Here is an 18368-nt window from a genome sequence, read left to right as displayed (position 1 = left end):
GCAGGTCAATATTGATACATGAAAGGAATACTTGATATATGAATATGAGCAATCTGATACCCTAAATCGTTCAAGCAAGTAAATACATACATCTCTTAATTTAACAAACATTCACATTTGCGAGTCAATCTGTTACCCTAAATTGTTCAAACATGTAAATACATACATCTCTTAATACAACAAGCATTCACATTTGAAAGTCAAAATTGATACATAAAAGGAATGCTCGATATGAATATGAGCAATCTGATATCCTAGATTGTTCAAACATGTAAATACATAAATCTCTTAACATAATCATGTATTCACATTTGCAAGTCAAAATTGATACATAAAAGGAATGCTTGATATGATAATGAACAATCTAATACCCTAGATTGTTCAAACATGTAATTACATACATCTCTTACAATAAGAAACATTCAAATTTGCAAGTCAAAATAGATACATAAAAGGAATGCTTAATATGAATGTGAGCAATCTGATATCCTAGATTGTTCAAACATGTAAATACATACATCTCTTAACATAACATTCACCTGTTTTTTGCGAGTCAAAATTGATACATAAAAGGAATGCTTGATGTGATTATGAACAATCTAATACTCTAGATTTTTCAAACACGTAAATACATGAAATATGAAAATCGTTTATCTCCAAATATACGCACTTATTGAGCTTTATAAGTACTTATATAAAGTTTCGCATCACCTAAGTGAAAATGCTGCATTATGCCATAGCTTAATATACTTCACAGTATGATATTCTCATTGCAAATGTGTGTGATAATAACAGCTTGTTACAATGATTTCTATGTACAACAGTCAGACAATGACATTGAGGGTTCATGAAATTTTTAGTCTGTGATACTGGCAGACCCCACAATTTTAAATTCATATACTGCTCATGTGATAGATGTGTATACAACAATAATGTCATATCAGTTTAACGGAAGTATGTCATAATCATTTTATGTACAAATATGCTTTGATTACAATGTACTTTCCTTGTTATGTCTTAATTGTAATCTTAATCACTTTGTAGTGCAATTGCTCGACTGTTTCGAATGTCGACGAAAGATAAGCTCATGATTTGAAAAAAAAAACACACACATTTTAAAGTACAAACCCACAAACACATCGATTTTCAAGCAGCAGAAACATACAGCGTTTAAATTCTGCACAATTTAATATTTAAATCAATCATCTAAAATGTCAGGCATTGAAATAAAAGCATTATATAGAAACTTATCACTTGCCTGTCGGTGAGAGATATTGGACGTGATTGAACAAACCTGTACAAATTAGATGAGTATGAAAATGAACGCACCTTAACATATAGCGTCAAAAACTCCTCTGAAGAATTACCATATATACCCTTTATCATTTAACAGTTGCTTCATTCTTCTTAACCATTACATGTATGCATTCAAAGTAATTCAAACTCTGGTATCAAAACTACGCCGCAGCGTATGCAAGAAATACAGATTGTGTGTGTGATTATAGAGAATCTTAAGTTCACGTGGGTCACATAGAAATTTCAGGAGCTCTTTGCAACATGCAAAATACCAGCTCGGAACTCTTGCCTAAAAAGCAAACAAACAAACAAACAAACAAACAAACAAACAAAAACCTTTATACACATGCCACTGTCTATTACAGTATATAGGCCTACACACTTGTAAGCTCATAATAAACTAAGCATACGTATATATTCAGCGTTAATGTTTTACATGCGTACGAGAATCTCAATCTTTTCAAACAATATCACAAACCATACTATGGATTTATATTACTTTTCCTTTCTTTCTTTCAAACAAAAGTTCAAAACAACAGAAGTAATTCAGCATTACAAATATATATATATATATATATATATATATATATATACACTAGAAGTGTTCGAGATATCATTACATTTTTTGATAGTTTATTAACATCTCTCTGTATATCTGAGAGCCCACATTGTTTAAACATTGAAAATAGACAACGTTTTTTTCTCCTGGAATATATATGATAATTAGTTATCATAAGTATTACGCCTAGCATATTGTGTAAGTGAACATACACATGAATACACCTTCATTGTGCGACAATGCTTGCAAGAAATGCTGTCTGTGAGTATGAGGAATGTGGTATCCTATAATTCAAGCAAGTAAATACAAAATCGTTTCTCTAATACAGAAGATGCACAATTATAAACATTCATTTAGTGCTTATCATGCTTATAACGTCCACCGTAATTATGTAAGTAAAAATTAAACATGAATTCATACCATTTTATATAATACGCGATATCCTCATAAGTAATTATGCGTGGTGACAAGAGCTCGTCAAAATGATATTTGTACAACAATAAGTGTTGTGAATTCAATGTGCTATGTTGACTAACCTGCAGAAGTACCATTCATATGTCGGTATAGTTACACAACGCGGTATTCAGTACTGCAACCTGTAAATATCAAAGAGTAAGGTGGTTCATTATAAAGACCATAACATGAGTTATTTACCACACCAGGAATAGTGAATTCCACTCAACATTAATAATTTCGTCGTGAGAAATCAACAACGACATACCAAACAAACCAGCATCAAATGTAAGCAGGGCCATTATAGTGCTACCTACACGTACTTAATTAAAGCATATCCATTAGTTAAAAACTGGTACAGTTACTGTAGCAACATGGTCTGCACATCTTTGAAATTAATGTCTGTCAACCGTCAGTTCAAATATGTACGTAACCTAGCAAGAAAATGCATCGCGTTTTCATGAAATCCAAAGGCACAATTCCGACTCCATCATAAAGAATAAGGCAAACAAATCGTGATAAATATGAGTAAAATATGAGACACATCGTTGAAAGCGAATCACCACTGATTATTGGTAATTCACTTCTTTCGCAAGACAATATACGCAACTATATACGCATGCATAATTTCAATATATATTAAAGAGTCAAGAGCTGTCATGTTCTAAACAATGGTTATATAATTCTGCACTGAGGAATTTCATAGACTAATTACCGCTTTCTAAGAATAGGCAGAGGCACCGGCTCCTTAGCAACCACCTCTGCTTTTACGAATTTGTTTTATTCTTATCTACAATACATACAGTGAAAACGAAGAGAAACATATCGAACACAGTCTAAAAACTTATCATTCAAAAAGGCTCAATGCAAACCCCATACCTATATACTGACATTTCAAAATTTCTTACATTTTCTTTGAGACCACAAAAAAAAACCACCACCAAACAACGTATAGCTTTGGTGACATTGGCAATAACTAACAGAAAAATATGATTGCATGATGAATTCACGAGTTATCTCATACGTGACGCGCGCAAGGCAATAAAACAAAATCATATGCTTGTATTATAGTGCTACAAAGTTATAACGTGCGTAATTAATTTACGGTAACAATAAAAAAATCTTGGACCGCAGAAATTCAACGGCAATATACTTGACAAGAGTAGCACACTCTCAAGCAAGCGCTAAGGTAAACATGCCGTACACTGAAACATTCCTGTAAAACAATGCAGAAGATGGATAAAAGTGTAGAAAAAATATATATCTCATGCTTAACATTATAGTGATGCTCGTCAAGTTTGTCAAAAAGTGACGAAAACAGTCAAAACACGAATATAGGAATTACAAATTTTTGTCAGTGGCCTCATTGACATAACGCGAAACTGCCTTTCATAATGAAGGCCTAAAAACTTGCGGAAACTCTTCACTTGGAGCACTATCACGACTGTATTTGAATCATTGACCAGAGAGTCGAAAATATTGTACAAGCTATAGATGCACTGTCATTCGAACGTACACGAAGAATTGATTCATACAGATACCTTTATCGAAGAGTCCATAGTAAACAGCTATTACACTCCATTGACATAAAGTTGCACATTCAATACAACACATAATACGTTGAATAAAAAAAAATTATTAAGCACTCAATAACTAATCCCAATATTGGTATATACACTGTATACACTTGAAATTTCAACATTTTGAAAACTTCTTTCCCCCGTATTCTCCATCAGTAAATGACCATACGACTACTATAATGAAACATGGCAACGATCTTTTTTAATGTAAAGTGCAACCGTTACAAATACCTTTCTGTGTTAATGGTACAAAAGTACGCCATCCAAATATCATTGCTTTTAATTCACAAGATTACTAGTATACATTGCATTGTGAATCAAAAGAGGATAAATCAATGTGGAAACATGAGTAAAGACAGGAACAAGCGGCAGGTATTCTCCACGGGTACATTGTATATACAATGTAATAGATAGTAATTCTCTGGGATTCACAGTTTCTTGTTCCACGAAGTTTCAAAAATCATTGCAACATCCCATAATCACATACTTATACGGTTATCAGGTATTTTGTATGTGTTTTCAGGACAAATACATCAACCTCAAAGGGAGGCACACTCGGAATCATTGTGCGGATGAGTCTTATATTGCATTTCATAGGAAACTCAACAATAGCCTGCTCATTTGTGCATGTAACGAAGTCAATATCTCTCCTAACTGTTAAATGCTACCATCAGTTGAAAGAATTCATAATTTCGTTTGTCGGAAAGAGATGAGGAAGCATATTCTTAGTGTACATAATACATTTCAATAGAATGCAATTTGTGCATGTACAATTTCTGTGCATTTTTATATCATGTTACAGCTTCTTGTTAGAAGAATGTACGGATATTTGTGTCAAGGTACTAAGTACATGGACTTTACATTACTGTCTGATCCCGAAACAATGAACACTCATTGCGAGTCCCGCTTCACGTATGAAGCAATCATATCCAGTATTTCCTTCGTAGCAATAAGGGCAGTTTGGGCGTTATCTTGACTACTGTAGACTTCATGTGGGATTTTGGAGAATGCGCAGTTATCTGGATACCTGGATTTAAAGTAATCCACCAATCCAGAAAGACGTGTTACTTTCTCAAGGAGGAGAGAGCCATTTGGTATCTTATTATTAACGTCGCACGCCAGAACGATGAGGCTGTGTGTGCGACTTGAGTATCCTTGCGAAGCTAACTGTGCAGCCTTGAGTCCTTTCTCGGCAGCCTGATGGCACTTGACAGAAACCCATTCCAAGGAGGGCTCGCTGTCGTTAGGATCTATGTCGTGTCTACCAGACCGTAAGTCTTCGTATGCCTGTCGCAACCATCGCCGGGCATTTGGAAGATCTGGTGCTCGAGAATGCCTCTCGAAAAATGCGTGCCAATTTGTTCCTTCGGAGCCTTTTCTCCATGAACCACCTGCATATCCTCCATATGTGTTGAACTGTTGGCGATCGTCAGATGCCCTCTGTCTAGCCCTTCGGATGATATCATTATAGATGGAGGTGCCCTCCGCTAGTCTCTGCATTTCCCTTTGAAGATGTTTGAATGCCTCATTGAACGTATGGCTTGGTCCCTCAGGATGCTTGTCAGGATGCCATTTCAACATCAGGCGACGGATTGCCTTCTTTCTTTGTTCTTCCGGCAATTCCCAAATCTCTTGTAGCTCTGCAGTGACACGCTTTTTTGCCTCCTCAATGTTACTAGGGAATGATGAAGCCTTCCTAGGATGACTTGTCCCTGGCGCATTCGATTCTTCCTTAGTGGATGGAACAACTTCAAAGCATGTCTGTGACTTCGGGAGGTGGATCTTGTGAATGTCAGAAACACTAGCTTCAACATAGGTATCTGACCCTACATCAACGAGGTATACCGCTTGTATCGATTTGCCTCTTACACGTTTAACGATGCGTGCATAGACGTATAGCTCTTCATCACCATCCACCCGTTGAAGAGCTATATATTCTCCTTCTTCGAATGACATCCACATATCCTGTTCGATTAGATGGAAAATTGCACGCGGAATAGTACTTCCCGGTGGTGGAAGATAAGTATCACAGCTATCATATGATCCGAGACCTACCTCTATGTCATGTTCAGATAGTAAGGGCAAGATATCCAATGGAGACTTCACAGACAAAAGAGCTACAAGCACAAGCAGTCCTTTGTCTTGAAACAAATTACCGAGAACATGGTTGGCACATTTGGCAACGGTTGTTAGTGTCTTTATCCTGTTTTCCTCGGTTGTGTGGGTGACATAAAGCTGATTTTTGTCTGTCACAAACGCAGGTATCTGTTTGGCGCTGTCGGCAATGTCTGTTCCATCGATTTGAAGGACTGAATGGACACTCTGCATGCAGGTCACTTCCAAATGCATTAATTTATTCTTCATCGACTGCATTTCTTCCTCACTGACAACCTTGTTATCGTTGTGCTTTACTATGCTGGCAAGTGCAATGAGAAGTTCTTTGGATTGCAGGACCGTTTCAAGTTGCCGTTCAAAATCACAACATCCGTGCTGACTCAATGGACACTTTGCCTGTTCAGTATCAGATACACTCAATACTTCTTTTACCCTTCCACTCAGTGCTTTCGGTCGAAGTCTTTTTGGCAGTTTCTCGAGGACGTCTCTCATGATGGATTCTACCTCAGTGAAGACATGAAGTATTGGGAGTTCACAAGTTGAAATGCGGCCTTTCAAGTGATTAGCGTCATTGAAATAGAGCGTGTCAGATTGCTTCAAGCCGTGCTTTCTTGATGGCAAGTACAAATCAGACATCTCATCCAATTCTTTCTCAACCAATAGACCATCTGATTTGTAGATTCCTCGGTATAATTCACAAGATGCTTCTTTGACAATGCATAAAACGTTCGCGTGAAAAGTTGCTACTTCCCCGATTTCGAATATACTCTTCAGAACAAGCGCATTTTGAGCTATGGATGGTTTATCAGTTGCTCCGAGAATTCGAAGTAGCCAAAAGAAAGGGCCCCATCTGTCAGGAAGTTGGTGCAGATAGGGAGAGAGGTTAAAAGTCACAGTGCGGGAGATCTGTTTAGCTGCTACAAGGGTATAAGCGTTGTCAACATCTACCGGAATAAGAGGAACGTTCCCTTTTCCAAGTACATCCTCGATAACTCCACAATGTTCACATTTGTTGTCAGGTTTGCAGGATTTCTTGTTTGTGCATTGGTCACTTAGAAACGCCAGAATTTCTACCAAAACGTTGCTCATTTTTTCTTTCTGATCAACTGTCTGCGGTGGTTGTTTAAGACGTTTACATAGGATAGTAGTGTGCTTCAAAACAATCGACAGGTCCGGCTTTATGATCATACCAAGTTTGGATGGAATATCTTGGCTGTTGCACTCGGCACACTCTGATTTAATGGCAGCATAGGCCGGTAACATTGGTAGCACTGTCCATACCAGTTTCATTTGTTCGATCATTGATCCAGACTACGCAACGCAGCAACGTCCATCTGCCACTGCGGGATGAAGGGCTTGAAGTTCTTGATCGAGCTTTCTCCTAACAAGAAATTCAACGCGTCCAACTTCTTGCAGGAATTGCGGGTCGGAATGAAGGCTACAAAGTTTTTGCAGACACCTGACAAGGCTTCTCGCCTTCTGATCTGCTTTACTTTTTCCTTCAATATGCTTTGCAAAGGTAAGGAACATCGATTTTGTTACCTCAGTCTTCATTCCAATTTCTCTCAGAAATGGCACACCCAATCTTCTTTTCATCACATCGGGTGGAAAGTCATCTCTTGCTTTCATGAGACTGAACACCTCGACAGTGTGATCAAAGAAGTGCGATGCCGGATGAAGATCTCCATCTGCACCTGTAATGAACGGCAGTGAATGTAGCTGCAAGAAAATGATACCATCCCTCCTCTTTTCGGGTGGAAGTATTTTCTTTATTCTTAGTAGATGTTCAATTCGACCCTCTTGCGTCATGTTACCAAAGTTTGGTAAGATGAATTTGGCATAGACATCGTATTCATTTTCTTTGGATAAGCCGAGAGTCTCGTACAGATGTGCAAACTTTTCTTTCGATTTCAAAAAAACTGTGTCGCAGTTTTCTATCCAGGCATCTTATTCACAAGAAGGGATGGTATCCGGTAGCACGAAAACAGAGGGCAAACTGTCAATGCTTACGTGCTCCCCCTTGATAGTCTCAAAGCAGGACAGGCGTTTGATATCTTGGAGATCTGTGGTACAACCAAGAAAAGTCTGAAGTATTTCATCGTGCTGAATGTTACTTAGCAGTTTGAACCGTCTAATGTCCTTAGAAATCCAGTACAGGAGGACCTTTAAAATCTGCGACTTGGAACCAATGTTGCAGGCTAGCCGGTTGATTGAGGGCATTGAATATTCAGCAGTTGTGTATATATTCAACTTTTTCAGCGCTGAAGAAGCTGGTGGAATAAGGTCAATGTCTCTTTGTAAAGCAAGGACGGTGTAAGATAACTTCAGTGGCACCAGGCAGAGCGAAGGATTGTTTGTCGAGAAATATCGGGTACGTGAGGAAAGTGGAACTGAAGGCAGTATCGCAAAATCTCCGAGCCTGTGCTTGATTTCACTGAAGACAGCTGACCCAGGTTTTTGAAGATCTTCAAGTAGATTCCACAAATCCTTGAACCACTCTGGTGTAAGTCTACACTGGTCACCAAAAGGCAGGTAATCATCTGATGGAACCTTTAAGAATGGGACATCTGTGCTCATCATCTCGGCAATGGCAGTAATGTTGAGGGCTCTGAAGACAAATCCTTGGTTTGCTGGTACTTTTTGCAGAAACTTCTCGTGAAGAAAATCAGCCAAGTGATTTTGAAAAAGACAGGCATACGCTGATCTGAAGACACGTGCTGATGGGCAAAACAACCTAAGTATGTTATCTTGCGTGAGCAACAGTGGAAGGCCATCAAGTGAGAGTTCGTCGTCCTCCTTACAGTACTCAAGTAGTAGAGCTAAGCCGTTCTCGTCTTGAAGCTTTGATTGTGAAATTGGAATTGGAAGCTGACTGCTAAGTCGATTTTTTCTACGTAGGAAATTCACGACATCTGATGGTATGATTTGAAGAACAGCAAGCGAGGATCCGTGCTGTTTACATTTTTTAGATGCCTTTAGAACTTTCGAAACCACACTCGGGGGAGATTCAATTACAGGAAACCCTATCTGTTGCAGGAGATTCTTTAAGATTTCATGCTTCTTTGACGCTCGAGGTCGCAAACCAAATTCAGACGACTCAGTAATTGTCAACGTGTTTAAGAATCCATGCTCAGACTCATTTGTGTCTAGTTCACCGACAATGGGTGTTCTCCATGTCAAAAGCCAGGCATTCTCATCATTTGGCTGGAGAACGGGGAAAAACATACACCTTGTTCGAGCAATCCCTTCGTAGATGGCACCAACGAGAGCACCCCAATAGTTGTCAGTTCCGCAGAGTGGAAAGAAGTCGTGATAGGCATGTAAGCGCTTGAGCACTTCTTTTGATCTCCCTTGTGAAATTGGCGTGTGCCACTTGTAATGTTCATTGAAATAGTCACGAATCCACGATAACAGGTTTATGTAGGAGAGTGCAATTACATTCTCAAAGAGCTGTTGATTCCACAGTGTTCGATGATCCTTTGTAGCACCTCGCCACAGATTTCTCCTGCTCTCGTGATCAAGGGCGAAGTAACCATGAACATGGACTGGCAATTGCGTTTCAATAGGAAGAGGTAAGAAGCAGTAAGCTTTCCCCTTGACTTTTTTGTCTGACAAACGAGCAGCAACACCTCCGATAGGAATTAGTTTCTGTTGGATTATGGAGTTTTCATCCATTTCATTCCAGTTTCGACAGCCCAGTTGTTGACATATCACCCAATGTTCAGTGTTGCTCTTGCTACGCAGAGAAATTTCGTAGCAAACATCTTCAGGCGTCAATTCCCGTACGTTTTCACCATTGTTGGCAGCTGCGATGTATTCAGATACACGAGAGTAGAAACATCTCTTCTTTTCCTCCTCATGTGGTTGAATTTGTACTTCCACTGTTTGTCTAGATGCCAGAACACCATCTGCTGTAATCTCTGATATTTTGACTGATTTCACATTCTGCAGAAAGAGGAGGCTCTCTGATGCTGTCACTGCGAATTCTTCCAGAAGTTTTTCGATCTTGTCTCTGTCCCAGGTTTCGCTGCTTAGTTTAGATGTTTCTGACCTGAGAGGAAATCTGAAGACAGTATAACGATCGCGAGTTTCAGTGAATTTGTCTTCAAGATAACAAGGAAAAACATCCGAGTATGTCTGGCGCAACTGGTCTGTGACTTTATATAAGCGACCTGGGCTGCTGTGCGTAGCTCCTGGAGCATGGCTACAGATTGGATCAAACACGCACAGGGTTTCCCCGCCTGATATGAAACTTGGACAATCACTGAGACGGTACACAGTGTTAAAGCCAACTCCATACCGACCGATCTTACTCATTTCATTTTCTTTGCTTCCTTGGCCAAGGTCTTGTATTCCAATGATATCTTCGGTGGAGAAAGACTGATTATTGAAAACACAAAATGCAGGACCTTGCAAAGGCTTCATCTTGTCACCAAACACCCTCTCATTTGGATGACTGCGAGGATCATACACAATGTGGAATTCAGTTGCGCCAGCATCATCTGCATTTTGAAGCAATTCCTTGAAAACTGTGTCCTCGCCTGAGTATGATTGAAGAATGCGCTTGATCCGGGACGTCAGCTTTTCGCGCTGGCCAAATGCTTCCCCTGGTAGATTTTGTGCATATTGCTCTAGACTTTGGTGGCGAATGTCTTTGATATTTAGTCTCTTTGCCAAAGAAAAGCTAATGTCCTGGTGGCACTGATGAATGTGACCATCTTCATTGCTTATCCAGTCAACATCACAGTAGCACAGATCTGTAGATGGGCGCATAACATTCAACACATCCGGGAGATATGTAACGGAAACATCACCATGAATGCGGGCTTTCCCAAGAAGACGCGCAATGGCAGTCACAGCCGTCAATTCAGCAGTCTGTAGTGGTCTCTCTTTATTAACTTTGTAGATGTCATGAAGCACTTTCTCGTAGTCAGTAGCTTCGAATGTCTGTTTGATTCCTGCAGCTTGAATAAGAGAGGGGTATTGAGATAATCGGGTTGGAAGCTGGAACAAATATGGTTCAAGGGAAGGGCCGACAGTTATTGCCACCGTTGAGGGGTGCGCAAAAACTTTGTCGATAAGAATCCATCTATCATTCTTGAGTGAGGTTAGAAGTTCACCAGCTGGATTGTCTCTACATTCTTCGCTCAAATATTTGTAGATGTCGTAGCAACTTTTCTCAACTTCATGTGACACATTTCCTTGCTCGACATGAATACGGATATTAGTCAACTGATCCATAACTTCTTGAAGCCTAGGTCGTTTCTCGTGCAAATCCAGAAAACGTGACACATCGAGTGGCATCGGCGATTCCTTAGACTCATCAAGCACTGGAGCAACACTGCTTACAAGATTCGACTGCAAAGCAGAGTAAATGCTGTTGGCAGCCATGTAACAACCGAAGGATTTCCATGGAAGAAAAGGAGACGCAGTGCTTCCCTTTTGGAACACAGGTAAAATGGCCAGCATCATCATTTGCTTTTTAAGAGAATTGTTATTTGCCCAATCCCGTTCACAAAGCATATTTGATAAATACGTAATCAAATCACGAGATCTTCGCAATGCACTGTCGTCTTCTCCTGCACACAGACTAGCAACTGAGCTACACTGTGTAAGGAACTTTTCTGGGGAAACATAATCAGTCATCATTCCCAGATCTTCAAGTGCGGCAAAAGTTTGACTTGACCTGAAACATTCCCGTGGAAATACACCGTCTCCTTCGGAAAACAGCTTCGCTGCTTGGCGCTGTGGATGTACAAGATCTACCGGTTTTTGGAGGTTAATCTCTCCGCCAGACACGGGTATGCATCTAACGTTTCGTAACTTTTGGCGTAGACTCTCATTCCTGCAGTTCAGAGCGAAAAGTATCAAAATGTTTCTATGTTCCTCTGATACATTGTGAAGCTGTGGCAGGAAAATCTCGTCAAAAAACCTCTCTTGATCAAATGTTTTCGCCATTAGTTCGTCGTTGAGATGCGCACGAACGAAAGCACGTCGTGTTTTGCCGCTGACTTCGAAAACAGTAGATTTAGAAAGGCAAGTTTCTAAAATGGCAGTCACTGCATCTTTTATGTTGTCCTCGTCCTGGAAATCTTGACTCAAAAATACAGCATCCCGAAATTGTAGAGCTTTTCTATCTTTCCAGAAGAGAGCGGGCTGCGGCGATTTATCGAATCTGTGAACCACTGCGTGATAGAATGCATCAAAGATTGCGGAACAGTCCCCGTCCTTTGGCACGTTATCAACGTCTGGCCACAGGCAATCATAGGCTACTGAGCCATACTTGCAAATAAAAGTCTCGACAAAGTTGTTATCAGATAGCAAGTGGATGTAGGCTCTACAGACAACATCTCTCAAGAAAAGATTGTTCCATTCGGCATGTCTGTTCATACCTTCAGGCGTTGGTTTGTAGAGGTGCTGTCGGTTGTCAGTCACCGCGAAAGCCCCATTGATATGTACAGGCAACATACTTTGTATGGACAATGGCAGGTAGCAGTACACCTCTCCCTGAATTTTAGAAGGATGTGATTTCACAAGGGTCATTGCAACTTCTCCCCTTGGAGAGAGGCCCACAGCAGATTCTTCTGCAGCCATTTTCTTTGTTGTAACGGAACCCTCACATGTGGCTCTGATCGATCTGAAGGTGCTCTTCAACACCGCTGTCTCATTTTGAAAGAATTCTGCGCCTGACTGGGTCATTTCCTGTGTAATTGATTCTGTGCTGAGTATGATGTCGTCCTTGAATGTGTTTTCCGAACGGCGCTTTTCTATGCTGAAAAGCTCTACAGCTTTTGTAGCGTCCGTTGACTCCGCCGAGAGATAATGCATAGAAACCTTCATCACTTTTCTTGTGAAAATCATGAGACTTCCGGAAGATTCCCACATGTCAAGCACAAGTCTTTTGATTCTGACATCGTCGTAACTCTCCTTGTTTAGGTCACTTTTCTGCGCTGCTTCTCTTGTTCGTAGCGGAAGCCGGAAAAGTGATCCATCATAGTGGAAAGGCTCTGACATACGACAGCCAAAAACCCCATCGAAAGGCATAAACTGGTCTGGAAATCTTCGTAGTTGGAAAGTGCGTTGGAGATTCACTCTCACTCCTGGTTGGGATTTATTTCGTAGGACCCTTCCTAGGTGTGTCGTATGAGGGTCGAAATACTGAATAAATTGTCTGCTAACAAAACAAGGAACGTCAGTCAAGTGATACACTGAGTTGAAACCTGTTCCAAACTTTCCAATCTTTGCAGCATTCTTCTCCTTTGTTCGTCCACCGAGACGAAGAATATTGGCAAAGTCCTCGTCTGTGAAGTTTGCATCATTGAAAACCCACAGGGCAGGACCTTGGCAAGACTTCATCCCTGGATCAAAGAGTTTTACCATGGCGTCACTGTTTTTCCTCATGTCAATCAGAAATCGGACCTCTGTGGCATCAGCGTCCTCAGCATTCTGTATCATTTCTTTGAAAATGGCAGAGTCTCCATACGTATTCTTCAGGATGTTCCATATTCGTACAGTCAGAGGTTCTGTCTGACCTGCCTGCGTAAATTCTTCTAGATCATCAGCGTCCAACAGCAAGCGACTGAGAGGAGGGACATGCAAAAACTCAGCAAGTTCCGCTGTTACAAGAGGACTAATGATAGTAAATGTTTTTCCATCCTCAGACTGCTCTTCATGAACAAGCGATTTTAGCCAAGGTCTATCAATAAACGCACTGTCCGTTACCGGTATCAAATGGCAGCCTTCAGCTTCTGTCGGCACCAATATACGATTTTGCATGTTTTGTGGCAACTCCCCAATTGTGTGGAGTTCTTTTAGTATTTGCATTACTAGATGAAGTTGCTTTTTATGAAAAGTAGCATCATTCTCTTTTGATTGATCACAGGATTTCTTTACTTCGTGCAAAATGTCAACCAATGTTTCCACATTAGCATTCATGGTCGACTTCACTCCAAGATCACGAAGAAGATCTTCAAATTCACGCATGACAGAAGGAATCTGTGTCATATATGGCGACATATCAAATGGCAGATCACCTATGCACATCTGTCTTGGGTCTGAAAACCCGTCGCCGTTCCATACTGGAGAATTAATTGCTTTCAAGCTCTCTAATACACTCTCTCTCTCTCTTTGTAATGTCCATTTGTTCAAGAGGAAAGCATATATTCTTTTTACCATTGGTGGAAGTTCTATGGGACACACTTCATCGGATTCTTGGGTGAGTAGGACACACTCCGTCAGCTGCTCTATCACATTTTGTAAAGTTGGTTTCTTTGAAGCCATTTGAAGATCTTCAAATAATGGGAAGAGTTTGTCGTCAACTGCAGTGAGTGGAACTATTGAGCCACACAGCATGGAATTCTCTTTTGTCAGCAGCATAGTCTCATTTGGAGTGGAGAGGAATGAAGAAGGCATATGATACCAACGGAGGTGAGAGGGATAGAATGGAGGTTGAACCTGCTTGTAAGGTATACAGGGTTTGTTCTTCATGTATGCTGCAACAGTGTCAGAAAGTCGTGATGAATTGCAGGACAAAAGACTCCTATTGTTAGCAAGGAACTCCAAAAAAGAGCGAGCGAGATCAACACTGTTTGATTCTGAAACGATATCAAGACATGTAATTGCCTCGTCCGCAGTTACCCTGTCCTGTTCCCTCATGCCAAGTTGGCCTAGAGCTGAAAGGACCACTGGCTCTGTGAAAGATTCAATTAGAAAGAATCCCTGGCCCTTACATAGCTTTCGGAGTGTTAGATCCCTGACGTCAAGAAGTTCAGAAGGTGATTTCAGCGTTGAAAGGACGCTGTCTGTAGGAACAAACCGCAGTTTTTGGAGCACATGCTTGCTTGATTCGCATTTATGTTTAATTTCATGCCAGTGCCACAGGAGCCACAGTGTAACACTTTGAACATCCGATTTGTCATACAAACCACCTTCATGTATTTCTTCAGTTACATGCTCGATCATGTCGAACCTTGACAGATGAGGAACGATTTTCAATTTGTCCAGGAGAGGTTTCGAATTGTGTTCCGCTTCGATAACAGGTCTTTGTAACTTTAGTGGTTTAGGGAGTTCTTGAGATTCACTTGCAGAAATGTCAATGTAACCAATTGACTCCGCTGCACTCAATATGGGTGAATACGAGACGCCAGAACCCTGAAGAGTCTTGAAGAGTGGAAGAGAAAGTAATAGATCACGGGCTGAGTGATTGATTGTTGCATTTCCCATATATTCGCTCAAAAGGGCTCGTTCGCTATCCTTAAAGGACAAGTTCACCTTCATAAACATAAGGATTGAGAAAATGCAACAATATTAGTAGAACACATCAGTGAAAGTTTGAGGAAAATTGGACAATCGATGCAAAAGTTATGAATTTTTTAAATTTTTGTGTTGGAACCGCTGGATGAGGAGACTACTACAGCTTGTGAGTCATATGCGTACAACAGTATAAAGAAAATGTAAAAGAAAATTCAACATATTTTCACTTTTTTCGCATAATAAAAGAGCACTTGACTTGCCTCTTTCTAAAGGAAGGGGGAATAATATTACCCATAACATTTGTCGGTAACGAGTCAGGGGAATGGGTACTTTTTTCAAAAGATGGAATTTTGTGAAATTCTCTTTATATTTTCCTTGAATTGTTGTACGCATGTGACATCTAAGTTATTCATACACTGCAGTAGTCTTCTCATCCAGCGGGTACTGCACAAAAACTTCAAAAATTCATAACTTTTGAACGGATTGTCTGATTTTCCTCAAACTTTCAATGATGTGTTCTACTAATATTGCTACATTCTCTCAATCCTTATGTTTATGAAGGTGAACTTGTCCTTTAAGGTCTTGTAACTTCCTGACAAGAGAACTGCGGTCTGTGTTCAGTGTTGCCCTTAGAATACTATCTGAAACCGGCTGCTGAATGTAACCTTGGGACATTATTGAAGGGTGCCTGATGACGTAATCTGTATGGTTCAGAATGTCGATGCCAATCTTAACAAGGACATCTTCAAGATGTTTATCCAGAGTTGACTCTCCACTTCTTTTGACAATTAAAGCAGACATCTTTGCAAGCGGTTTGAGAGTAACTTCGGAAGCGTTTGTGTCTGGAAGCGGAATGAGAGGTATCCCTTCAAATAAGGACAGATTGTCCGGACTCTCTTTGTACAACATATTCCAGACTGCTTCCAACCATTCAGCAGGCGGCTGGTTGGAGATTCCTGGCATTGGTCTATTTTGCCCTCTGCACAAGCTGGTTTTCAGGAGAGTAGCAACGGATTCGAGGGTTAAGACCTCGAGTTGAAAGCTGCTCTCTGCTGCTGTAATTCAAAACACACACAAAGACTCCATTATTAAATGAATCATGGCGCGATTACATCGGGAAAATGGATAAGCAGATAAACAAAATGACACAAGATTCCGTTTCTTCTAAAGCAAACATTCAAATGAAATAAGTTATTGTTTATTTTATTTCACTTTATTCACTGAAATTAACGTGAATACCGAGTGGTTCCCACATTTCGATTTCCTTTCAGTGATTTGCTTCTGATAAGGAAGACAATCTAATTTCACTAGTCGTTCCAAATCATTTATATACACACTCTTACAACATCCGGGTCAGAAATGACAAGGAATGGGGTCAGATATGACCCATTCAGAGTCATGAATTGGGTCAGGGTGACCCCATTCGGGGTCTTCATGACCAAATTCCAAGTCGTTTTTGACCCGGAACGGTGTGTGACTCCAACGAACCCAGTTCCGGGTCAGTTCTGACTCGGATTTTTTTTAGAGTGCATGTATAATCACGGTTCATACAAACATTCACAAAACCTGCCTCAATAGCCTGATATCTTTCCACCTCAACACGCACCGAAAATATGAACACAAAGGATAGATCTGTTAGTCCAATGTACAATGAAATTATTTGCGTTGAATGGAATGGCTGCAACTGAAGTTTTGTTTCATCGTTAAGTGTAACGCTCGTGTATGCACAGTATACAAATGTATAATATGCAGATCGAATGCATTAATTCTTTTAATGATTTTATGTGTATTAAAGTAAGAAGGTATCCAACATGAATGCTTACTCCTTGATAGATATATGTGCAACTGTTACCAGTGCAGTGACTGATTGATGACTTTGAGCCTCCATAAAGGCACACCTATGTTGAAAATGCTCTTCTATTTGAATGGAAATTTTTAGCTCAAGTACACAGGTACATTCTAACATTAAATGGACCATATGATACATTGCTTTTCAGCGGTTTTTGTAATCAGTGGATCTTCAGTCATGTCAGTGGCTAAGTTTTGGTAGATGTAATTCTGTGGAAAGAGTAATTGTTTTCCCCCTAAATGTGCCAACATCTATTTACCAAGCACTGAGGAATTCTTAAGAATCAAAGTAACAGCTTTTAGGGACAAACGCATAAAGGGACCAGAGTTAAAGAAATTGTGTACCTTTCTCTTATTTCATATATCAGAGCGACCACTTTATCAAGGCAAAGTAAATCCTCTGAGATTCCACATTAAGCAGAATTAACTGCAAAGTTGATCTCTGTAAGTTAGAGTAAAATCCCACCTCAATTTAACCCTAACTTCCACTGATGAAATAATCTGTTGACAAAATATGGAGGAAATGGTTACATTGCAGTATTCCTAAGAATGTCCAAGCGCCATATATTCCTTTTCATGTTTCTACGTAGTACTTACAGTATATGATATGTTTGCAAACAGGGTATGACAGTATGCATTTTTTTAACGTTTAAACATCTGAAGTTCATATAGAGACTTTCTGCAGATAAAAAGTGGATGTAAATGCCGCACTTACCCACTTCGGCAAGGGAGTCCTGAAGTGCTTGAGATTCTGATGCTCGGACGAAAGACTGATTCTCACCAGGAATGAGATGGCGAGGAAATCTGGTGGTTGGAATGTAGACTTTGGAATCGGATTCTTCGAATGGAATGAAACTGCCATCATCGAGAGGAAGTAATGGCAATGTGGTTAACTCAGAGAAATGTCTGTCGGACATGAAGTATTCGAGAATCAAAAGTTTCTCCTGGCTGTCGAGATCTTCGAGGACAGATTCATCACTGCGAATGCAGCTACGAAGAAGCACTGGAGTTATTGTGACAATGTCTCCTTTGAAGTATTTCCTGATGGATTGCATGCAAAATTTGGGTAGTGATGCGTACGGCCTATCACCATACCGAAGGCACTTCAGTATAACCACTTCCATTTCATTTTTTACAGACAAATCGTTAATGATGACTTCGCCAATTTTCAACCATCCATTGTTCTCACTGTGTATGACAGATTCTTTGAACAATGCATCAAAGAAGGGCTCCAGTACGACATTCCAATTCTCATGCACGGATGA

At 40.2% G+C, this 18368-nt stretch overlaps 2 protein-coding genes across 2 annotated transcripts; both read right to left on the bottom strand.

Moving 5' to 3' along the window:
- Positions 1–3676: 3676 nt before the first annotated feature.
- Positions 3677–6716, bottom strand: LOC139711537 (sacsin-like). Its single transcript, XM_071623414.1, has one exon. It carries the CDS (start codon positions 6637–6639, stop codon positions 4780–4782), a length of 1860 nt encoding a protein of 619 aa, XP_071479515.1. The 5' UTR covers positions 6640–6716; the 3' UTR covers positions 3677–4779.
- A 585-nt stretch (positions 6717–7301) lies between these two features.
- LOC139711523 (sacsin-like) lies at positions 7302–13898 on the bottom strand. Its single transcript, XM_071623400.1, has 3 exons — positions 9159–13898; positions 8014–8066; positions 7302–7502 (listed from the first exon to the last, which is right to left on the bottom strand). Exons 1-3 carry the CDS (start codon positions 13825–13827, stop codon positions 7302–7304), a joined length of 4923 nt encoding a protein of 1640 aa, XP_071479501.1. The 5' UTR covers positions 13828–13898.
- Between the last annotated feature and the right edge of the window lie 4470 nt (positions 13899–18368).

Source organism: Diadema antillarum, unplaced genomic scaffold (assembly GCF_040938485.1).
Source record: "Diadema antillarum isolate AM-2024a unplaced genomic scaffold, OU_Dant_1.0 seq00001666_RagTag, whole genome shotgun sequence".
NCBI lineage: Eukaryota > Metazoa > Echinodermata > Echinoidea > Diadematoida > Diadematidae > Diadema > Diadema antillarum.
This window is presented reverse-complemented; position numbering and strand designations above follow the sequence as displayed.

What these genes read in the sequence shown, in the direction of transcription:
- LOC139711537 (XM_071623414.1), bottom strand. Translation starts at nt 6,639, where the DNA reads ATGTCTGATTTGTACTTGCCATCAAGAAAGCACGGCTTGAAGCAATCT.
- LOC139711523 (XM_071623400.1), bottom strand. Translation starts at nt 13,827, where the DNA reads ATGCAAATACTAAAAGAACTCCACACAATTGGGGAGTTGCCACAAAAC. An exon ending in ATGGAGAACACCCATTGTCG is followed by an intron (nt 8,067 to 9,158) that starts GTGAACTAGACA and finishes GTTGTACCACAG; the next exon opens with ATCTCCAAGATATCAAACGC. An exon ending in AGACTATCAAGGGGGAGCAC is followed by an intron (nt 7,503 to 8,013) that starts GTAAGCATTGAC and finishes AGCATATTGAAG; the next exon opens with GAAAAAGTAAAGCAGATCAG.